Raw genomic sequence first — 25,273 nt, 5'->3', positions numbered from 1 at the left:
ACAGTGTAATTTCAAATTTCTTGCATTCCAACAGGGTGACTACTCAGCAGAATTGTGACATGATACCTGTATATACGGAAGGTCAAATTCTGGAATTAAAGGGGGTTTGTTTCTTTTTTTTGTTTGTTGGGGTTTTTTGTTGTTGTTGTTGTTTGGTTGGGTTTTTTGGTTTTTTTTTGTTTTTTGTTTTTTTTTTTTAAACACAGGGACTAATGCAAAGTGCGTTCAGCAAGGGTTGTAGAAGCTGCAATTCACCACCTCTTCTGTCACAGCTGAGTAATTCATTGCACAAATCTGCTTCACAAATTTTTGGGTTGTTTTGGCTTTTTTTGGAGGTGGGGGGGAAGACAAGGAAGTTGGATAGTTTTGTTCGTCTTTACACATAACATATCAGATATATTCCAATGATTTTGTGCAATAAAATATTGCCTTCATCACCTTGTCTGGTACCAGTGTATTAATCTAGCAACCTGCCAACTGCTGAGATATAGGTCACAGTGGCTTAAGCAGTATCTACAAAAAATAATGTTTATTGTAGTACATGCTAAACATTAAAATTACATCTACATTAGCAAGTAGAGTGGACCTGCTAGAGCAGATCTGTAGAGAAAGTGTTGGTGCTGAGGACCTAATGTCTGCACGATTCACATTTCATGGCTTCTATTTTCTGGCTGGCTAGCTTTTTTAATTTGCAGTACCTCTAGAGAGGGTGCACCACACATCAAATTATTTGATTAAAAAGCTCAGTCTGCTCCTAAGTAGCACTGATCAAGAATTGAGCTGGTGCGCACTACTATTCAATTTCCAGCAGAGGAGAAAAAGGAAGCTGTCTTAAAGTGCATAATTTGCCAAGGATCTGTCCCCATTGTGTCTAGGACTGAACTGGTGTCCCAGACACAAGAGTACAGTTCAGCAGATGAGTTACTGTAACCTTATTACAGCATATTGCTCTAACACTTTAATGTAGTAATGTGTTTAATGTAACACAGTAACATAGATTTTTATAAAACAGCTTGACATAAAAATAGATGGGGCCAAACAAAACCAGCTATTCTTGCCACTGAAATTGTCAGGACGGTTTTCTCAAGCTTTGCAGTTAAGGCTTTAGAGACCTATGGACAAAGACAGGATGTTTTTCAGAAAGTTAAAGATACCTCTGTAGTATTTCCACAACACTTATTTTTCTGTTAAGTGTACCCAGTTTCATTTTCCTTTCCAAACAGCTGAACTTGCAAACACATCTCAGGTTCCAATTTCCCCAAACTACTGCAAATTTATACTGCTTTCTCAACAGCAAGTATCCAGCACACTACATCAGGGTCTGACAGTATCTGTGCAATACTATTAGCTATAAACAGCTATATAAGGAAATTTAATAATCAATGATTACAAACTCTGTAATCATACCTAGCTCTCTAATAATTTTATAATGAAGAGCTGGAGTCAATTCCACGCAAAGTTCTGCAAGTGTGACCTGTACTCACTAAATCTAGAACACCTGCAAAGTTCGTTTTAACATAAAAAACAGGCAAGTGCACAAAAAACCAGTATCGCATTTAACTACCAAGCATCAATAAAATAGCTTAGACCCTAATGAATTTGTCAAACTACATTCTGTAACCTAATTTTATATTTGATTTTCGTTATATGCAAAATGTTCTTATGGGAAAAGAGGATACACCTTAGCGTAAGTGAAATCTTAACAGCCTAGTCAAAGAACTATTGTTAGTCCAGATCCAGTTATTACAGAAAAGCTAACATAGCTATACATCGAAAAAGCTCTCCAACAGGTCATCGTTAATATTGTTGCACTTACACTCCTGTTAGTTCACTCCTTTCCCTGGTGTTATGCTTACCCCTCAACCGCCCCTTTGGATCCCAAGGTCACTGGCATGCGTTTGTGCCAGTGACACACGGCAAGTCATCAGCATCCCAAGTCCGAGTATGACATTGACTGTTTCTTTCTCCTTAATCTATAATCAACTTGGGATCACTTTCATGTTCAATGACACACTTGTAACATCTTGCTCTTTCTTAATCTGTCTGCATTTCACAGTGACATCCAATTTTACCGTATATGGTGCATTTTACATGTGTTAAGACACTTTCTCTGTTAGGCTCAGAGCAGGTTTTGTCTAGAGCCAGGATTTCAGCTGACCACTGGGGAGTAGGTTGCAACTCAGAGGTCTCAACTGCTAGCCCGTGCCCCATCTCTTGCCATCATAGGTACTCTGTGCTGCATCCTGTGCTGCCACTTGAGGCTTCTGTTACCATGTCAGGTCTCTATTCCTCTATGCTCTTATTGTATTAAAGCCATAAATACCCCATTCTACACAGAATAACTACTTGCCACTGTCATCTATGTAAAATCCTGTGTATACTACAGAAGAAAAAAGAACACATAAAAAATGAATCATACCCACTTGGTCATTAACAAATTGCCATTATAGCTAAACCAAGCAAAAAGCAGGCTCCAGGTGAGTCAAGGGAAGCTCAGACGAAGTCAACCTGCTAAGTCATAGGGCTGTATTGAGCCTACTGTGACCCATCACTAGCAATGGTAATAGCTGAGCTAGTTTAGGTAGCCAGAAATTCACCCCCTTCTCCTTTACCCCAAAACATAAGCATTTGCCACAGACTTGAATTCAACATACTTTTCACTACAAAAAAAAGAATCTCCAAGAACAAGAGTTAAACATTAACATCTGGAATGCTATTGTTCTGAAACAGTTTGTTGCCACTGTACAGTACCTGTTTGCCATAAAATCTGAGATCTGTGCAACCCCCTTAGTTGCACACCTATGGAACAGTTCTAGATATATTAGAGAATAGAATTAAGCATATTACAGAAAACTTCAGAAGTCTGAAATTAAACTCTAATTCACTGTAGCAGCACCTTGAGAAGACAGTCGCTCCCCCTGTGCATTAAATTTTGGCTTCATTCTTAAGTTGTTTGGAATTAGAGTAGAAGTCTAAGCAACACCTGCAGAGAATAGAAATACATACTGCACATTTTACCAGTTCTGTTCAATGGTTAAGATTGTATTGTTGAATAATAATTCAAAAATCATTACAACTAGTAATGATGCTTCAGTGGAAAAACCTTTAAGATGTTAAGATGTCTGTACCAGTTTTTTGGGTTTTTTCCCCTCTTTTTAAAGTCTTCATGCAGTGACACGGTTTCCGTCCTAGTTAGCCAGAGCCACTTCCATGGAGACTAAGGAAGTGCAATTGCAGGACTGTCCCTTTGGACAGGTGGAGGTTGTCCCAGGCTCTTTGGCTGACAATTCCACCCTCCTCCTAGAACAAGCTGGAACAGTTGAACCACCTCATGATTTCGGAAGAGACAATTTTGACTGTAGAGACAATCAAACAGCAATCTAGTACTATCTGCATTTTGGATACAAATTTAAACAATGGAGTTCTGAAGTGGCACACTTTCTCTCCCCGATAGGTCTGATGACTTCTTCCTAGAAAGGCTGACTACATACTGTATGTATATGTGGGCACTTCTGCACTAGGAGCAACGACAATCTGGAGGAGTTATGCTCGTTTTTAATTTCCCCAGACCATGCAGTTTTACATCCTAAATTAACTGCAAAACATCTAATCAATAAGTTGATCTTCTGTAGCTATTGTAGGACATTAAATCTGACAGAGCAATTCAGCTGCTGGTCCAAATTCTGATCTAGCTACTCCAGCTATGTAGACCACCCAGCTCCAGTCTTTTTGTTAATATGAAATTAATGAAATAAAAGTTGGGTAACAGGGGTTTATATATTTATATATATTCGTAGCAAACCTAGCTTAAAATTTAGGTGTCAGATTTTTAGTTTCCATGCAAGTAGATTTTAAAATTTGCAGAAACTGAGAAAAATGGTTTAGCATAGCAATATACAAGTACTCTAAAATTATTAAAGTACCATCTATGCAACATATCCTCATCACTATCAGACAGTAGTTACATAAACTCTTAAATTTATTAGAAAATAAATTTCCACCACTACATACCAGTCTCCAAAAAGTTTTTATTTATCATCCCAAACTAGTAGGCATTATAAAAATAAACCATTATTTAACATTCAGTTATTTTTATCATACAGTTTTCTTTTTTGAAATAGAAAACATTTATAAAAAAAAAGTTTTCTATGGATGTCCCACAGAGCATCAAACTCCACATTTGTTCTACTGTTGCAGAAAAATGAAGCATCTCCAAAATAAGGGAATAGAGTCTCAGCAGCATGTTCTTCCTTGCTTTAAACTGCAGTGATCTTTGTCCACATTTATGGAAACCTAGTAAGGCCTAAACTGAGAAGGATGGCTATCTGGAGGAGGTGGAGGCGGCGGTGGCGGAGGTAAAAATGGGTATGCTGAGCTGTACATGTTCGGGCCTGTCCAAATCATATTCAGATTAGAAGGCAGAAGGTTGAACTGATGCATGTCATTAACAGAACCAAAAACTGGAGGAGGAAAGGGATACTGTTGCATCATTGAATTTTCTTTTCTATGAGGTTGTGGAAACACTGGAGATTCCTGATGTATTCTGTTGTCCGAAGAGTATAGCTGTGGCGGTCTTACTTGTGGTCTCAAAAAACCTGGAGGGCCTGATGGAGAAGGAAATGGATCCCTGGAGAAACCCCTGCCACAGTATCCCCTTGAATAGCTTGAACCAGGCTGTTGCACTGACTGATGAAGTCCTTTATTCTCACCTGGAAAAAAAATAAATCAACACACATGCACAGTTTTAATATTATTTTGGAAAGATTACATTTAGTCCTCACAAATCTTTCAAGCTGAAGTCAAGGAAATTTGAAAAGCAATGTTATCAACAAATAATAAAAGTAAATAATACATAAACAACAAAATAATACTGGCAAGTCTACCGTTTAGTAACTCATCTTGATTAGGGTAATACAGAAAGGATGATCCTGAGGGTTGCAAATTCAGTCATTAAAAAAGAAATTTCACTTTCTTTCCCTCCAGGCATTTTCATTTGTATTAATGAATCACAGGAACACTCAAACTGAGTATTTTGGAAGCTTTGGTTTAAAACAAGATTTAAAAGCAATGCATTTTAAAAGTGAAGATAAATCAACACTGCATTACACTAAAGTGGTATACAGCTGTCAGACCTGAGTTGGTATCACACCACAGACACAGGACACAAGAAATTATTCAAACTCAAATTAATAAAATAACTTACTCTTATCAGAAAAAAGGCAGTCTGTACATTTAGCCTATTAACTTTCAGCATTCATCTTTCTAAAGATAGTATTTCCCTGTACAAGTGACTGTAAGCATATACTTAGGGTTCATAACAAAGGTACTGCCACGTTATATAAATATCATAAAAGTATTAATGGGATAAGAGCTATAAAATTAAGAGCATCAAAATGTTAGAAATGTTCCAAAGAGCTGCTAAGATATTCAAAAGCTGTATAATTTAAACTGAAACATGAGCTCTAAAGGATTTTAGGGCTAGAAGCAAAAAGGTATTTGGGGACATAACACTGCATAAAATCACTGAATTTTAAGAACCTATGCGGACCTAATCCTTGGCACTAGACTACACAGAAACATTTTCACCTTCGAAAAGCTAAGTCAGGAAATGTAGTTAAGATACCAAAATCCTTCCTCATTTCATGGAGGATTGGGACTTAACACTCCTTCAGTACACGCAGGCCTCAAGCACTGAGGTGAAAGCACTTGAGCAAGTATTTTTATTCTTTCTTCTCCTATAGAAGACTGTAACAATAAGTCAATTTTAGTATACTGAGTTTTATGAAGGTGCAACCAAGCAAAACTCCAGCTGAGACTGTTTCTGCCTCAATTTGCCAGATACCTTTGTTGTTGAATTCCATATCCAAAGCACACAATGTCAATTTATATGATGTTATTTACAAAAAAGCACAACCTGTACTCCCTTGACAAATTGAGACAGTTCCTCCTGTTGTCTTCTCAGTTATGGAACATAGTTCAGTAACAGCCTCAGCAAGCCCTACACAAAGGCAGGTCTGCAATAAGCTGGCAGAATAAGGATATGGTGGAAAACATGCCATATGCTAGATAAGCAGAAACCAGGAGAGAAAATAACCATCACCAACGAAGGGGAAATATGGCACGATTCACATCCTTCCCTTAAGGGAAAACTCTCAAAACCATAAGGCAAAAGCCAGTCCAAGAAAAAGCGCAGCTGTACACAGAGTAGAAGGGTTAACAGGACACTTACTGACTTCCCAGATCAAGAGAAAAGGGGTTCAGTGGGGCACAATGTCTAGCAGCTTTACAAAGGAAGAGCAGCAAACTCACGGAAGGAGTTAGTTTAAGAGAATCCAGCTAAAGCAACCTGATATGTAAGCAGCAGAGGGAAAGGAAGAGGAGAGGGGACAGGAATCAGTAGTCTTTAAAGGGAGTGGTACAAAAAAGCATGAAGAGAAGTAGACCCAGTGAGAACAGAGAAAGAGGGATGCAAACACAGATAGGAAAATTTGGTTATTGCAATTAGAGCACAGCTGCAAGCATACACCTGGAACAGATCTGTCAACAGCAGTAGAAAGGAAGGCGAAGGTGGCTACGTATGTTATGAAAAACTATACATAGCCTATTAAACTACTATAAGTTTGTTTATCTAATGACTGTGTAGGTAAACAAAGAGGTTCTCAGTGAGCTACATAAGTAACAGTTGTTTTAAAGGAGTATTTATACACAGGAAGAGCTTCCTTTTCAGATAGAGGAATAAATTCCCCATCTAAGTCTTGTGTCTTCTCCCTGACTGTCAAAAAAATGGGTTTCCAAAAATTGCACATGGCATTCCTCCATCTTCTCCCTGCACTCAAAGCTTAAGCTGCACTTGGGTCACAATAACCCCTGCAATAAGCAAGCTCTGGACTCCAAAAGGTGGCATCTGTTCTATATTCTCACTGTGTGTCAGATGACATAGTTGTAAAAGCCTTTGAATCTGACAAATGTCCTGCTCTTATACTATTTCCCTTCCAGAGTTTAATCGTAAACCCCTTCATTTTCCTTTTAAAAAAAAAAAACCACCCAAAACAACAGGAATGTAGCCAAAAATTCACAAATATAAATTTGAAAAACACAGAAATACTCATTAACTGTATGAAAGCTCAGTCATTAAGATAGATATCATTGTGTATTTCAAACTGTTTAAGAGACAAAAGCATTCTCCCATAGCATTCACTCACTTGCTGCATTTGTTTCTGATTTCAGTTTCTTCCTTCCTTCACTTTGAGGCTTCTTTTTCTTCTGTTTTGCCTCCCTTTCTTTTTCATCATCACTGAAATCCAAGGCCTGGTTTAAAAAAAAAAAAAAGAACAAAGCCATATAAAGACCGCAGAGAACTTCAGTTCTAGCAACAAAACGTTATTTAGATAGCAATCCATACAGTCTATTCTGCAGTCAGAAGATTATTAAAACTGCACTTTCTTCTTCTGCATTCAAAGAGCCATCATATGTTCAGCTGGCTTCTCAATACAATAAAAAAAAAAACCACTCCACAAATTTTTCATAAGGCAATTATACAGTATTCTATTATTCCTTCTAATTTTCCTAAACCCAGCAACATTCAAGTACTGAACGCAAAATTTTGATTGCCTAGATGTTAGTTAAGGAAAAAACTGGGAACCTCTGAGGGAGCTGGCCAAGAAAGTGCCAAGAAAAAGCTTTCAAAAGGCAAACTGCAGACTACATGAATTAAAACATGGATTTTAAAAATAAGCTAAAATTAATTAAAAAAATACTTAGCACAGTTAAACTACATTAAAAAATATCTCTAGTCTAAAACTGTCACTAAATTGGAATTTTCTGTAGTATATTTAATGACACTGTTCCTGTTAAACTTGCAAGAGCAATGTTATTCCAAAGGAATTTACAGCTTTGGAGAATTTCGTGATTTACAACAGATTCATTTTCACTGCATCATTTTGTTCAAGTTACACAGGGTTTTGCTACCTTTTGAATCCTAGCTTACATTTGAAGTGAGGAAAAGTTATTAGTGACAGGAAAGAAATGTCAGCATAATTAATTCCCTGAAAAACAGCTCACTCATTCAACTTAAAGGGGTAGGGTTTGCTCCCCTTCCCAATTCCAAAAGGAATTTTTTTTTTGCCCCTTACTGATGTATCTCTACAGTATATACAGAGCACAGATCTCAAAAACACTGCACTTAAACAGCGCTAAAAAAGCCATATAAAAGTTAATTCCGAATACAACTATTTCCTCTTCTACATAACTGGATGACCTTCTTACTCCAAAAAAAAGCCACAAGGAATACAAGACGATATATACCACAAAGTAAAATCTTTCACCAACTCCTGCTTTTCCTAAGGACTTCACTATGCCATGGTTCACTAGAGAAGAAATAACAGGTATCTTCTATCGCTAGCTAATTTCCACGTCACATCCCATAAAAATCGCCTCACAGAGAAAACGCAGTTACCTGCTCCTGCTAGCCTTGCAGCATACAGATCACACCTTGTCATCCTATGACCTCAAAGACAAGGCTGAGAGAGACTGTATTACTGAGCCTACAGTTACACTGGCCTCATTACAAGCCTGTCAGAAAAGGAAGGTTTACCATCTACCTTAAAGTAGCAAGCCTAAAAGGCCTAACATGGATTAATTTAACATACATACAAAAAAAAAAAGCTTCACAGTATCACAAAAAGAACTGACTCCAGTAATTGCACACAGTTTACCATGGAAGCTGGTCAGGAAAGTTATAGAATCAGCTGCCAGCTGAGGGGTCTAAAAGAGTCTGTCTGTAAAGAGACAATTTCAAGCATCAGTAGCACATTGCAAATTTGATCTGCACCCTTGTGAAGAGCTATTACCTTCACAGTAAAAGCCACTTTCTATCAGCTCAACAGCTGTCACAGTTTGGATATCTTAGTGTAAACTCTAACTGCTAGAACTATCCAAAGATTATTCTAACTAAGGATTACAAGGTGTTAGATGTGGTATTTTCTCCAAAACATAGCACACAGTCATACCACAAAGTCAGATCAGCCATGTAAACAGAGGTGTCATAGAAAGCAACCAAGTTTGCCCATCCTTGTCATCTCTGATTTCATTAAGCTTCCTTCCTTCCTACAGTGAAGTACAGGAAACCTAAAGTTCCCCCTGTACTTTCAGATTCTAACCTGAATGTAACAGTATCATAATTAAAATAAAGAAAAAACATTAAAAGAATCCACCAACTTTGGAAAAAACAATGAATCTATATCTGCAGAAGATTTGACTGTTTCACTGTATTTAGCCAAATGTAAATGTTAGGTTCCTACAAATTCAAACCACACATTTACAAGCTTAGCTCCTGAACAGCTTTAAAAATATGACTAAGAAACAACAAAAAAAGTGAGCACACCATTAGCCAATAAGCACATTTTGTACCATCATGTGCTTTGGGCTTGTCTGGTTTGGAGAACAGGAGGCTGAGGGGTGACCTCATTGTTCTCTACAGCTTCCTGAAGAGGGGAAGCAGAAGGAGGTGTTGATTTCCCTAGTATCCAGTGATAGGATGCATGGGAATGGTTCAAAGCTGTGCCAGGGGAGGTTCAGACTGGACATGAGGAAGCATTTCTTTACCAAGAGGATGCTCAACCACTGGAACAGGCTTCCTAGAGAGGTGGTCGATACCCAAAGCCTGTCAGTGTTTAAGAGGCATTTGGACAATGCCCTTAATAATATGATTTAGCTTATGGTTAGCCCTGAATTGGTCAGGCAGTTGCACTAGATGATCATTGTAGGTCCCTTCCAACTAAAATAGTCTAAATTTTTTGAACACTAAAAAAAAACAACCCACAAAAACACCTTTCCTATTTAACTATAGAGTAAGAAGAACATACTACATAGCATAGAACTATGCTAACCATGCAAGCTTTTGGAGGATTCAAAACAAGCAGATAGATCTCTTTAGGATACTATGGTAGACACAAGGCTTCTAGGAATTTCAGCTATTTTGGATACAATGCACTTAAAGTAGAAATTGCAAGGAAAAGTGACTCAAGCGTTGAGCTAGAAAAATCTCATGGAAACACCTCAATGAAACTACCACCCTTCCGATTCTTACCGAGGAAGAGAGTAAGTAATGAAAAGTATAGTTAGAGCAGACTTAAGGAGCACTGGACAGGAAGCCTGGATGCCACTGAAGAAATCCTTACAGATCCTACCATAAATGATGTCAATGGACGTGAGAGCTCTCAATTCAGCACAATCCTGTATGGCTGCCTTTGTATGAAAGAAGTTCATCTGCTCTCATGAAACTAGTGTTTTACAATAGGAAACAGCAGTGAAATCTTAGTAAGAAGCCATTCAAAGAATGCAACAGAGGTGGTGTCAAGTTAATCTAACGGAGCAGAAGACAGCTTAAACACTCAAGCAGTACAGTTTGCAGAGTACTAGCAGGCCTTTAAAGACAAAAAATTGCTTGTGGCAAGGTGAAAGACAAAGACGCAGTGAAATAACAGCAAGGACAAAAATTCCCTAGCAGAAGAAAAATATAAGACAAGGTAAAAGCACTGCTTCTCAAAGTTGAACATTCAGGTTATCAAGCACGTTCTTAAAGGACTACAGGAACTGAAGAAATACATTTTCCCAACTGAAAAAACCCCAAACAAAACAAGTAGAAAAAGACAGCCAGTACTCTCTACACTGACTGTGAGTCCTCTCCAAGAAAAGCATGACCTTCTTTTCAATGAAGAAAAGAGGTACAACCAACTTACCTGCATAAAAAAAAATAAACTTGCTAATTAGTTACTCAGCACAGAAATTTTTCTACATATATCTTGTGTAATCAAAAACAATAAACAAAAAGACCCCTATAGTTACTTCAGGTGGTGGTTCTTGGTCATTCATCCAAGATGCATCCGAACCTTTTTCCCTAAAAGAAAAAAAAAAAAACAAACCACAAATTAGACAATAACGATAAAGGAAGATGATATAAGGAGGCTATAAAACATCTTTAACGTTTGAGTCATGTAGTAGCAACATATTCCAGATTAGAAATAATTTGGAAGAACTGTACTGTAGCAAATAGGGTAACACTTTCTCCAAGGTATCCGATCTCCTACACCAGGAGCTGCCCATTTTGAAAGAGGCATTTGTTTTTCAATGCTGCTTCTAAGTGAATAGTGATATATGTGTCAACTTAGGCCTTCACTACATGTGTCACCTGAAAAAGCCTCCTACTTTGAGTGAAGATTAAACATTCCACACAGTTAATATTAAACTTTGATCAATATTCTCTCAACACATCCTTTTGATTCTAAATTGCTTTGAACCTGAATTGAGGTAGTTCACTGCAACTTTCTTATGCTGAGTAACTGCTGACTGCAGTCACAAGCTTTCTTATTCTTCTGGTTTCGGAACACATCTCCAGTTAAAAAGGACAATGAACTAGTCCAGCAGGACACAGGCTTTTAGTAGAACTATAGCAAAGTGAATTTGGAACCAAACAAACCTCTAAGTTTGGCTTACTGTCTATTAAGATAGTGTTAGCTAGATAATTAGGTTTCATCTTCTATTTTGTTGTAATATAGAATTAAAAAGCAAGGTAAAAGACATTTAAGGAAGCCAAAACTCAATTGTCTTGCCCGACAAGCGCCAAAACTAATTTAAAGTGGTATCATTTATTTCACCCACCACTAAGAACTTCACTAAAAATCAAGTAATTTCTTTGATTAGCAACAAATAGGTGGAAAAAAATTAAATTATGCTGTTAAAAGTCTGTGGAAGGTTTTTCCACACCGTACACAAATTTAATAAGCTTGGTCTGGAATATCAGAACACAATCCTTATCTATGCAGACAAACTACATAAAACACAATATAAAATATGCAATACTGAAAAGTCTTACTTTCAAAATGGAACCATACATTTAAAAATATTCCTGTATTCAGTGTGAAATGCCTTCAACTAGTGCTCTAATAACCAAGGAGGTTTTTTATGTATTCATCAAGTCAGCAACAATCAAGGAGCAACAGCTACATCAAAGTGCAGAAGTATCAGCTCTAGGTAGTCTGGACTTAAATTAAGAGGCCCTTAGTCAAAGACTGCCCATGAGAACACTGGCAAGTCATCTGGAGGTACTTTGTGCATTTACCCCTAACCATAAAACTGAAGCTCAATCTCTACATACCACTAGAAAACCATAAACTCACGCCACCTTTGTGATTATGAGCAAATCATAGTAATCACGGTAAGTTTAAGTAGAAGAAAAATTTACAGGGAGGAAAGGAAGATAAGGGCTTTATTAAGAGTAATTTCTCAGCTGCAGAAAACTCTCTACATATGCAAAGATGAAAAGTAACACTTTTTTGGTCTTGTTATGAACCAACTTCTTTGTTTCTCCCTCTCATCCTGTTATTTAGGGGCAACGCACGCCTGCCAGAAATACAAGAGCACGCAAGAAACTCCAAGACCTACTTGTCATTAGGCAATATGTAGTACTACTGACAGCAAAATTTAAACCTTGTTAAGTTTTTCAGGCAGCTTATCTCACTCTCCTAAGGCAGCCTTCCCTGTTTCCGCAACACACAAAACAGTTTTCATGCACTGAGATACTTAATAAACTTCTGTAAAGAACAAGATAGTAATTAATTGATTTCTGAACTCAGACACTGCAAGATCTGGAAGTCTAAAAAATGTGACTCAGAGGAATCATGAAAATACATGAGCTTCTTTAGAATTACTTTGTGTTTCAGGCAATACAACACAGATCTATTTTTAGCATCAAATTATTTTGCATTCAAGAAGTTTTATACTACACTGTCATTTATTTTGCTATGAAGTGTAAGGCTTATTCATAGCACTGCAACTTTGAACAATGCAGATTATACATACCAGATTTCAGAAAAAGTTTCAAGCTTAAGGTTTCTTTCAGATCTCCACCCTGATTCCTTTCCTTTTCAAAGTGCCATCACAGTTTTGAGTAGCAATTCTAGAACCTTAAGCCTATAATACTCCACAAGCTTGTCTGCACACAGTCAAACTAACAAGAAGCAGAAAATAAAAATAATTCATCATCGAATTTGCAGTCTGCTAAGGTCCAAAAGCCTTCTTGTGAAACACTGACAGAAGCTCAACTTTTCTACTATCCATGCCATCTTTGTTTCTTTATACAGATACTACAGCACAGGTCAGAAATCAGAATTCTTTATCCTTTTTCAACATCACCTACTTTGTGAAAAGGCAGCTTCAACAAACAGTAACTATTGTCTGACAAAATCTTAAGAAACCTTACTGACAGAACTCAGAAATAAAATATTGTTTCACTGAAATGTATCTTAAGTCACATTATTCAGAAGTTATGGTGTGCATCAAATTACACAGGTGTCCACACAGCTCATTTTAATGCAGGGCAAGACACAATGTCTGATGCACTGTTCAGCCGGACTGACAAGTCATGAAAGTGTGAAACATCTTAATTGGTGTTCAATTTTGTACCATATATGATAGTAAAGTACTATCAAAAGATATATAGCTCCCAAAACTACTTGCAAATCATGTAACGAACTAAAACACGAGTCTCGCATCTCAGATGCTACATCAGTAACTGTGTGCCATACTCAGCAAGCAGATGATTAAAGTCTGTGCAGCTACTGCGCTAAGCAATAAAGTTTAATGGCACAAATCAAAGACCAGCTGGCATCAAAATGCTGCAGAAAAACAAGCAAGCAAGCAGCAGAGTGAGCAAATGATCTATTTTGGTCTTCACTGAAAGGAAAAAATACTCTTGTTGCTTCCACAGAAATGGGGGGGTTGGGGGGCAGGAAGAATCCTGCAGGCCTGGCCATACACACATGACTGAAGAAAAAAATTATTCAGTACAAATACTGGCAGAGTTGCAATTAATGCAAATGCCAATATTCTTGGCTATAGTCAGAAAAAAATTCGCAAGTTAGATGAGAACTAATCCTAATAGAGACTGTCACTTGTATGACAAAGGATTTTTTAACCTATAGTTACTTCAGACAATTATTCATCAATAATTACAATACTGTCTAGCAGTCATTTATTATGCTTTATTTCTTATTCTGCATTGAGTACACTTCCTTTTAAATGGCAACAAGTCTTATTCCTACATGCTACTTTTATCAGGCAGAATGGGATGCACAAACACTACTTAAGTTTCTAAACATCATACTACATCACCACTCAAATCCCTCCCCTCTCCAGGTTTACAGCAGGTAATTTTCATATAGAATCGTTATTTTCCAACTGTACAACAGATTTATTGATAATTAAATTTCAGTTCTGGCCTTATAACGTGAAATAAAAATAGTAAATTAATTCTGGACAAGTTTGTATTTAAGCAAGTTTATTATAAGTTATGAAACTAAACAAGAATCTGAAGAACAACAAAATCCGGAAAGTTCAGCTTGCAAAACCATTGCATGTGTATGAGAGGGTGTGGGTGAGGGAAATATCAATTAATTTTTTCCTGGTTATGATATCTTAGGTAACACAGCACCATGAAAAGAAAGCAAGCTTAATATATTAAACTGAATAAGAAATTACTAAACTTTAGTAATTATAACACTTCAGAGGCTTGTAGTTTACAGCTACTCTGTATTGTTCTGAAAGGCAAAACAGTACGACCTTGTTATTACAAGACAGTTGAGAATATCTAAAAAAAGATAAAAGTTTTAGTGTTAAGCTTAGTCCTAGAGTTTCTCATTCAAGGCTAAACTTAATCCAGTACTTTTAGCTATATTTAAATACATTATAACCAGATTAGAAAAGAAATCAGACTCACTGTTTCAGTTTCTCTGCAAATATGTACTTGGTGAAGTCCTCCACTGATGGAGCAAAATACATGCTATCTTGCACATTAATACCTTTTGCTTTGATATGCTCAGAGCTGTTAAATCTCAACACATAAAAGGGATGTAAAACAGGACCAAATATCTCAAATATCTGAAACACAAACAAAATGAAAACGTTTAAATAAACCACCAAGAGTAGATAGTTTCATTGCAGACAACTATGAAGCTTTAAGATGCTTTGTGTTTAAGAAGTTTGATATATTTTCAAAATGCAGCATCAAATAAAGTTACCTTCATGCTTTAGTTTTATTACCACATTTTGTTTGACAGTATTATTTCCCCAGCTACTGTTTAAGTGGAAAAATTCTCACGTGTTGATGTTTCCTTCGCCGACCCAACTGCACTGCTTTCACTGTCCTCTTCCTCTATTTTAGCAATCTTTCGTTTTGTCAAATATCTATTCCCCTTCTGCATTACACTATCAAATCTCTCATACCACGAACAATCTTCTCAAAGTTCATCTTCACAAGAGGTCTTTATGTCAGTTCCCCTACCCTGCTGCCCAATTCCACTGAAAGCAGAGAATTCTCAGATGTTGTACAGAACATCTGAAATTTCAGGCTGATTTTTTTTGTTTCACTTGCATTTAGCATTCAAAGATATTATAGTACTAACCATTTTACATGATTGCTTTCCTTCCCCAGAAAACATACAAAATTTAGTGCAACACCCCTCTCGGCAAACACCCTTCATTATACTTGCATAAGGGACACACTGGCTTTAAACTGGAACAGCAGAGCATAGATATGTAAACATTCCCCATTTTTCCCGAAACTTTATTCTACTTTCTCCAATCTTTGCCCCAAACTCCTGGCAATAAAAACACAGCCTGTTACTCAAGTCATTATACATCCAAAAGCAACCTCTCCCTCTCCACAAGCACTCTCATAAAATAGTGGAAACTCATCCTATATTATAATTCTGTAAGAATGCAATGAACTCCAGGTTAGGAATTCTTGAGTTTAAAAAAATAAAAATAGATGACCATAGCAAGAGTCAAAAGCACAAAGAAAAACTACCTATCAAGGAAACATTATCTTTCATTTACTTGACCTCAACACTACTTGTTGGAATATAAAAGAGTACTTTGAATTTTGTATTAGAACAACAGGGTTTTATGCTTTACACACACCTTTCCCACTGCTTGCCGATCTTCTTTAAAAATTATGCTTTCCTCATTTACTGGAGGTAGGCCTCTCAGTGATTCAATTATTACTAAATTGGGGGGAAAAAAAAATAAATCAATGTTTCAACAGCAGCATGCAGTTAATTGCAGAGATACTTAAACCACATCGTTATTTGTCTACTAAAGTTCATGGAGCTTCACCCGAAAATTCTTGCACACACACAAATCCACCTGCAATTGTACACCGCTTCTCCAGTGATATTCGAGTGGTAAGATTTATATTTGATAATAGAATTATGGTTCTCTGGGGTGGAGAAAGAAAGTAGACCAGATGATAGGTACAAATGAGAAGTCTCAGATACACACATGTGAGGTACCTGTTGTGAGAATGTTTCTTAATTAAGTGCATAGCACCAATTATCTGTTTTTTTGAGTGCAGATACACATGCTTATTCTGGCTTGTTAGTATTCCAAATGAAACACTCAAAAATTCTGAAGGTAATCTTTTCTACCTCTAAAACAACAGAACGCTCAATTAAGCATTCTAAATGCCTCTTCATCAGCAAATAGTCAGTCAAGCACTTAGTGTCACTCAGGCTCCGACAAAAACTAACAAGATTATCAGTGCTAAACTTACATAACAGGATTTAAAGCAATAAACATCTCATCAAGCTAAAAGTCAAACTTTGCTGCTATTTCAATCTGCAAACACCTTGAGACATGCCAAGCAAGCCTGTGACAATGCTAGAGGCTTAATACTTCACTGAATTTCAAAAGCATTAGGGAAATCAGCTTATTTTGTGCCTACCTATAAGATAAAACATACAGTGAAAGAACCCAATGTCTTGCTTAACCCTCATGAGAAATACACCTTAGACAAAAAAAACCAACACCCACCCAACAAAAACACAACAAAAACACACAACCAACAAAAACCCCAAAACAAAACACAGACACACAAAAAATAAAATGCTCTGAACTTGACTGATCACTCATGGTGCCCAGTCTTTTAGTAGGCTAAGGAAAATATTCTGAAAAGCTAAGTCATGCCAGTCCCATGAAACCCAGAAGAAACATTATCACCTACAGCCTGTTTGACTTAATGGCTGCCCCTACTCCAAACCACTCAAGATCCTCAGCTTCTACTCTTCCAGGACCCTAAGTGCAGTCCCAGGGCAGGTTTCTCATATACACCAAAGCTGTTTACTTTCCAGGCTACAACTCAAACAGTGAATTTTTCTCTTCTCTTTAAGTACCTCAGAGCAAAATACAGCAAAAGTTCTGTTAAGTTCTGATACACTGAGCAGTTCACAGAAAGCACTGTCATCTTGCTCTTAGCTACTGTAAAGCATGAACTTACACTATTCTAACCTTAAATTCACCTCATAGTATGAAACAGACAACTTACAGGTATCACATACTGCAGATTGATCAAATTGGAAGCTTGCTACAAAGAACAGCACAGATTTCTAGTACAAAGGGACAGAAAGCATTCAGAATACCGACTGCTATGCCAAAATAATTATCGTTTCCAAATGAGACCTCAACTCCCCTCATACTAGATACAAACCTGGTAAACACAGGTATCAATTTAGTTCAAAAATCAAAAACTAACATACAATTAGCTGGCAGAGTCCCTAATATGGCCACAAATTAACTGAAATTGAGGCCACTCAGACACCTGTTTCCAGAACAGAAAAGAAAGGAAAACATGTAGAAAGAGGAAGTCATAAAGCAAGGTAGTAAAAGCAGAAAAATAAAACAGATATCTTGGGGTTTGTTCCATTATAACAGCTTTATTTCATGTAGGATTATTAGTCTGTTTTCTAACTTTCACAACCAATCTAAATTCAACACTTCATACATTTCACCTACATAAAGTAGGATGCAGACTGAAGAATTCACCTACCAGTCAACTGACAGGATTTGAAAAGGTTATACTCACCAAGGAGGGTTAGAAATTAAGCAGTTTTGAAAACTGAAGTCTTCAAAACCAGCTTTGTTTAAACATTCACATAAGATGAAAAATAAGAATACTAGCAAACTATGATTCAACTGTTTTTCTTATTTTCAAACTACCATTTTAGCTGAAAACAGCCTTCTTGAAGTCCCCATTATTACACAGTAAGCAAGAAAGGGCAAAGTAGAATGAAAGGACAATGACCACATTACTACCTTCCACACTCTCAAGCCAGCTTCCTGTACATGAATGAAATTAAAACTAACTCCAAACCAACAACAACAACAAAAATACTGTAAAAGAACTGCCTGTATTACCTGGAGTCTTTCACAATAAAAGAAAATTTAATAGTAAAGGCAATTTGCTGTAATTATTTTGTACCCCCCCCCCCCCCAACATAAATACTTTAACTTCAACATTGACCTTAACTTCTAATTTTCATATGCAAATTGCTTTGAAAGCAATTCAAGCAGAATGGAACACTTGAAATAAGCTTAAATGCAAACATACTATGGAGGTTTTATTAATATCACCCTTCGAAACTTTGATTTTGTATATCAGAAACCAAGGTCTCAGGTAGATCTGAAAAGATGCCTAAATGCATATTGCCTGCAGTTAAGCTTACATCCATTGTGCCTCAACCCCATTAAGCTTACCCTCCAGCACCTATAAGTCATATTAAGTCTGCTGTCCTATGACTTCTGCCACTGGCAGCTTGCATTTGGTCAAGGTACCAGAAGTGGGACGAATAAAAAAAAAAAAAATAAAAAATAAAAAGAAGATCCTGCACTGCTAAAGAGCTAAAGAAACAAGAATTTTTCCTATCCTCATATATTAACAAGCAAGCACCTGGGACTGCTTATACACCTCCTGTGCTTCCACAGGTAATTCAAATACAGCATGTACAACTGGAAGATTTTCTTAAAATACTGTAAATGTTCAGTCTTATTGTTGCCAGAATAAATATAAATATCATAATAACCAGGGAAAAAGGCTTTTCTATGAAAAAAATTAGAACATGAAAGTCACACCGAAACACATGCATAACAGTTGTAGTATCTTAGTCTTTAGAAGATGTAAGCCAACTAAAAGGGAATTCAACAAATGTCATTTGTTAGTCAGAGTTCTCATTCAGCAACCCACTACACCCTGAAATAAAATGCTGCAGTACTGACACTTAGAGGGAACAGTTACGTACATAATTAATGCAGAGATATAAAGAAATTATTTTAATTAAAAACAAAGCAAACATATCTTGCCTACCCAGCTGCTCAATAATGCTGGACACTGTCCCAAAGAGCTTTAATTCAACCTCATCAGGCAGAATCACTGATAAGTCTTCAACAGGAGGCAGTTCCTGAAAACACCAAATCAATTTTCAGAATATAATCTCATCACACTAAAACATTCATCACTTTGTTGATGCATAAATTTGACAGTCAGAAAAACCTCCTAGCATTTTGAAGATTTAATTAAAAAAAAAAAAATCTAGTTTGATTTGTGTCTTCCAGAACAATTCTAAATGAACTCACTTTGGGGGAATGTGACTTTTGAAGACACCTTTCCTACTGAGACGCTGCTCTATGCACATCCATTGTAACTAAAGTATAAGCCAATTTCATTCAAATGGAGAAAACCAACAACCGATAGACATTTTGTTCATTCTTTTGAACCTTCAAGTTAGATAAATTAAGTTCAATGTAAAACACAATAATTAATCAGTGATAATAAAAAAAAAAAATCAGACAAGTTGTAATCACATTCAATGCATGACAGAAGAAAAACATACACAGCAAGAGATCAAATACTGTGTAATACACCAGATATGTAACCTCGGATTCAACAAAACAGTGTCTGTCATTTAAGCCATGACTCGGACCATTATGGAAATGTAAAGATCACAACCACCTACACAAAGAAAATTACTTTTTAGCAAAAAGTTGTATTTGGTACAAAAGGATAATCAGTGAACATTTAAAAAATGCCCAACTTCAGATATACAAATGATTACAGTACAAACAATATTCAAATTAGACTTTTTCCTCAAATGTAAGCATGAAAATCTGTTATCACTGAACTTATTTACCTCCAATTTACTCATGAACTAAGATTTCTATGTATATACTATATTGTGGTGAATTCAATATGGACTGTGTGTAATATAAGGTAAGGGCAATCACAGTAAGAATCATCATCAAATTCAACATCATCTGAATTTGGAGGTAGAGTCCAAGTCTCAGCACTGAACTGCACTTTTAAAGGCCATCACCAGAAATAAAATCCCTCTCCAATAGAAGAATCTTATCCTGCCTTATCAAAATTTCACCTGACAATCGTCACTCTTATCAAAAGTGCTTGGCAAAGGCTTCTAGAGCAGACTAAAGACCAAACAGAGGCCAAGACTTTCCAGACCGTATAACACTGCATTAAAGCCAAGATGTGAATTCAGATAGAAACACCACACCCTTCTAGAGGACAGTAAGTTTTCCAACATTAAACCAACTTCACTGCTAAGACTTAACCAAGTCATGGATGCCAGAGCAATTCAAAGGCCAAAGATCAGAAGGGAGAAACCTAAATTTTGATCATAAATCTCAAACTGGTGAACTGTACCACTTGTCATACTATATACAATATCTGCCAATCTAAACTTCAAAGCAGAAGATTTCTAAAACAGTTCCACTAACGCTCCTTCCTGCGTGCAGGTTTTTTCCCCTAAGCACATATTCCACTTAAATACTTTCTTTAACCTTTTCTTTTATCTTTGACCCACGCTTTAGCAAGTTAGCTACCATTGGGGACTTTTACGTACAAGATTCATCAGCATGTATCATTTTTAAAAGATACACTTTAATTTTCAAATTATATTCCCTCGAATTTACATAAGAATCTACAACATTTTTTACACAGACTAATTCTATTACAGTAGAATGGCTTAGTACAAGACACAGTAAATAATGTAGTTGCTAGAACTTCACTGCTTATTAACTATCAGCTATAGCTTTGCTGAACCAATGAAATTAATCAGACCAGTACTTAAAAGGAAGACAATGTTTCATAAACACTGGCACTTGAAGCTAGTAAGCTGACAACACAAAAGAGCAGATCAACAAAGCATTTTCAGACAAATAGGAGTTTTATTTAAAGAAATAAGATAAAAGGTAAATAAAACTTGATAAGTACATCTACTGAGAAAGGACATTTGTTCAAAAGTCCAGTCCTGTAAAAAAAAAAGTTGTCATAGAAGCACTTATAATGGTTCTACTGTTAATCTTACTTCAAAACAAAGTGCATGTAAGCAGGAATTGCTCTCATGTTTACTCCTTCAGAACACAATGTTATGTGTGTTCCTCAATCTTTGACTAATTTCAGGGTTAAAACAATATCCTAAGAGCTTTTCTTTACTCCAAGTGTCCCTAGAGCTACAGTTTAAGAACAAACAACATACTCCCATCTCCTGTTGGTGCTACTACTAATGTATGTCAATGCCTCAGCCTCTCCAACCAGCCAGCTAGCACTTCATCTACAGAGAGCACTGAAGCAAAGGTAAATGTATCCAAATGTATCTGCTCTTCAGAGGTACTTTTTTCCTCTACCTGTCTAGTAATTTCTTGTACCCTTCACCATTCCAGAAAGCATTTTTTATGAAGGGGATAGATCTATAGAATAACAGATAAATATATACTGTTAATGTAAATTGACATTACACTGTTACACTATCCTTTTATTTGTAATTCATTACAAATGATGAATAGCTAATCATGTTGACAGAGTATTACTAAAACTCATCCCGTTAAACCTCTCAATTTTGAGATAATGAGGAATAATGGCAGCAATACTCAATGCGTGTTATTTATGAGAACCAAAACCAAAAGATAGTATCTTGACGCAAATAAATGTTCTGATCTGCAATACATAAAACAGGGTGTAACAAAAACTGCAGAATAAAATAAATACAAACCACTTCTACGACCACTCTAATAGTTTTGCTTAAGTGAGCAGAGGCAGTGCAATCTGAATCTCTGGGAGGCTCAATACAGGAGGCTTTGAAATTTTTACCTCAAGGCTACACGTATTTAGAATATGCCTGTAAGACACAGCAGACCTTCAAGTCCCTCACACAGAAAAAGGATGATTAAAGCCTGCATACACAAACAACAAAAGTGTACTAAAACATCCAGAATGTTAACCAGAAATTTATTTGTTTTCATTAATTACAACGGTGATTTTATACAAATATGAACCTAGAATGAGCTGTGAACCACACACTTCAGAGTGGTCTCAACATCAGTATGTTATTTGTCAGTACAAATAACACTTAAGTTATTAACACTGCTGTACCTGAACCAGTGTAAAAACACACATTCAATCACTAAGTATTGCAATGACTTAAAAATACATTAAGTTAAAATATCTTAAGTTGGGTTACTAGAAAAAAGTTTAAAAGATAACACACTGTACTTACATCAATAGGCAATTCATCTTTTGTTTTAACACAGTAAGATCTGTTATCCTTCTCATTTGGACGATCATCTTCATCAGACACCACTGAAGGAGAACACGAAGAGGAGGATGTAGTTGATGAACTATCTGAATCCGTATCACTGAATAAAACCAACATGGGAGTTAGAATATAGACTCCTACATCACAGATAAAAAGAGTAGTTAGATTATACATTACTCAAATACTTTTGTTTACCAGATAAGTTTTTCTTAAATGTACACAACTGGATACAGTAGGGCCGCAAACTTTCCTGAACCTACAAGCCACTGGACAAGATCATTAAAAAAAAAAAAAAAAACAACAACACTCAAAAGCGGTAGCTTTGGCAGTTCAGAGCAAATGCTAACAGCTACCACGGCTTGCTCGGGTTCCCACTGTTTCACTGTCAAATGGTACATATGTCAGCATCACCTCTAAGTTCACCAAGTCCAGTTTCCCCCGCTAGCTACTCCATGCAAAAGTCCAGCACCAGCATAACTCCGTCAGACATATGCGACAGCCACAGTTTGGGACCTATGCTTCATTGGTTTGCAAGTGAGATGAGACATTAGAGTCACAGCATGATCACTTCAGTATAGTACTTAGGTAAATACAGCCAAATTATGACCATAACATCTATGCACAATCAGCATATTTCCATTTTATGCACCACTTAAATTCCCAGTATTCAACATCACTTTACAGAACTGAGCACACAAAAAAATTTCCAAGCTAATACATTAAACTACCTTGTACAGCTCACAGCCGCTCTTCTTGTACAACCCCAACATTAGCATAATGCTAAGCGAAAGTCATGAAAATACTTATTCCAAGCAATGCATCTTGCACTATAAAGAAAAAAAAAACCCACCTAATTTCTGCAGATAAAAAGCATTAATTTCATAATTCACAGTCTGTCCAAATTCCCTAGAACGTGTTTACACAGATTAGTAACTTAATATTTCTCTCTGGCACACGCTTAAGAGTTTTTTCTCTTAGATTCTTAATATTTCAAGTAAAGAGCACTGTACAAAACCAGCCCTTATTCATGTCAACACTTTCTACCTAGCAAAAGTCTAAGTTCTTCAAGAGCTGGTGAAAGAAAAAAAAAAAACCACCACATGGAGTAACTGAACCTGGTGACTGAAAAAAAATGACGTTACAAACCTTATACAAAAATGCAGCAAGACAAGCAAACTTCTGTAAAATTGTGCCTATCCTTTCTTACCTGATCTTGCCATTAGCACAGCAGCAGTCAGGAACAAAGTGATAAACAAAATATAAAACGGATGGCTTTCAATTATCTATTGCTGCATTTTTTTTTTCCAACAAATGCTGAGAGGAAAGACAACAAATAAGAGCACCTGTCCAAGTAAATCTTTTGAAAAAGCCAAATATTAACTTCTTTGAACAAAAACAACACAGTAGAAAGACAAAAATGAATTAGACTACCAGACACCAATCAGTGAAGGGAGGCGGGGGGGGGGGGGGGGAGTTTGAGATATATGTAGACAGTTAAGTAAGTTAGAGCTATCAAAAGTTCTTCCTTAATATTCATCTGACCACCAGCACGATGGATTTTTGGAAGCAAAAAAAAGACTTCAGGTGAAGCCCCCACCACAGGTCAGGAATTTTGCTCTCTATCACTTCATGATGCTCTAGGAAAACTTTGAACTGAGCAAACAAAGTATTTCTAAAGTCAAGCTTTAACCCATTAACTGTTTAATGAAGCTCAGTATCTTCTTTTTAAGAGGAGATCCTTAGGCTTCATTTCAGCCTCTCCTAGTTAGAAGGAGCACATACCCATCTTGCTGCAATGGTCCAAAAAGAAAAACACAAAACTCACTGAAACTGACAAAGTGTCCAGGCTTCTCATACTTAAACAGATTGAACATCTAACCGAAGTTACCTTTCACCAACTATACTGAACACCAAAACAGAGATGCAAGTAGAAGATGGAACCTTTCATAAAAAACATACAAGTTGAGAATAAGCTTTTCCACCAAGATGCCAACCTTCGGAGGACAAGTTAAGATCTGCTGACTCTTTACCCTGAATCCTACATTTAGTTTTTTTCAGCAACAACACCGTACATGCTCTGTCACAAGTGATGTAGGTGCACTCTGTGAGGACCATGTCAACAAGACATTCAAACAGTCATGGTGTCCCAATCAACCATGATGCTCTACAGGCCACCACCACCAAACTCACATTTTCATTAAATCCTACACCCTTACACTCGTTGCTTTGGAGGCTTACTAATTCAACAATAAAATTCCTAATGAAATATAACTGAAAATGTCATGTTTAATCGGAAAGAGAAAGCTACAGAAGCTGAAATAGTGGGGCAGGGGGGCAAGGGGGGAACTCGGGACACCTTGCTCGCAGAGCTGAGACACAGGGCAGCCGGGCAGAGGCGCGGTCCGACACTCGCCGCCGCGTAAGAGGCCTCAGATGGGAAAGGGGGACCCGCGGAGAGCGACGCGCCCCTCTCGCTCCGCGGCCCAGCCCCGAGGCTAAACCCACCTGTCGGAGTCCGACGAGGAGGCGGTGGCAGGCGGCCCCCGAGGACCCGCACGCGGTGGCGAGCAGCGCGCTCCCTCGGCTGGGGGCGGCGGGGACTGGTCTTCCCCACCGCCCTCCCGGGGGTTCCAGAGGTTCGTCGTCCCGTCCGTCCTAGCCACCGGCTCCTCGCCCACAGGCCCCTCCGTGCTGGCCGCTGGCTCCTCGCCCGCCGCCCCCTCCGTGCTGGCCGCCGGCTCCCCGTCCGGCGTCGGGCGGGCGGCGCCGGGCTCAAAGGCCAGGCTCTCCATCTGCGCCACCACCTCCATCTGCGCTTCCATGTCCGCACTAGCAGCACG

The 25,273-nt window shown here is 37.4% G+C and overlaps 1 protein-coding gene across 1 annotated transcript; it reads right to left on the bottom strand.

Moving 5' to 3' along the window:
• Positions 1 to 4,033: 4,033 nt before the first annotated feature.
• NAF1 (nuclear assembly factor 1 ribonucleoprotein) lies at positions 4,034 to 25,273 on the bottom strand. Its single transcript, XM_086463989.1, has 9 exons — positions 25,174 to 25,273; positions 24,939 to 25,086; positions 22,395 to 22,533; positions 19,193 to 19,286; positions 15,976 to 16,058; positions 14,774 to 14,934; positions 10,846 to 10,897; positions 7,203 to 7,308; positions 4,034 to 4,709 (listed from the first exon to the last, which is right to left on the bottom strand). Exons 1-9 carry the CDS (start codon positions 25,253 to 25,255, stop codon positions 4,294 to 4,296), a joined length of 1,281 nt encoding a protein of 426 aa, XP_086320115.1. The 5' UTR covers positions 25,256 to 25,273; the 3' UTR covers positions 4,034 to 4,293.

This window comes from Leptosomus discolor, chromosome 4 (genome assembly GCF_034619465.1).
Source record: "Leptosomus discolor isolate bLepDis1 chromosome 4, bLepDis1.hap2, whole genome shotgun sequence".
Lineage (NCBI taxonomy): Eukaryota > Metazoa > Chordata > Aves > Leptosomiformes > Leptosomidae > Leptosomus > Leptosomus discolor.
This window is presented reverse-complemented; position numbering and strand designations above follow the sequence as displayed.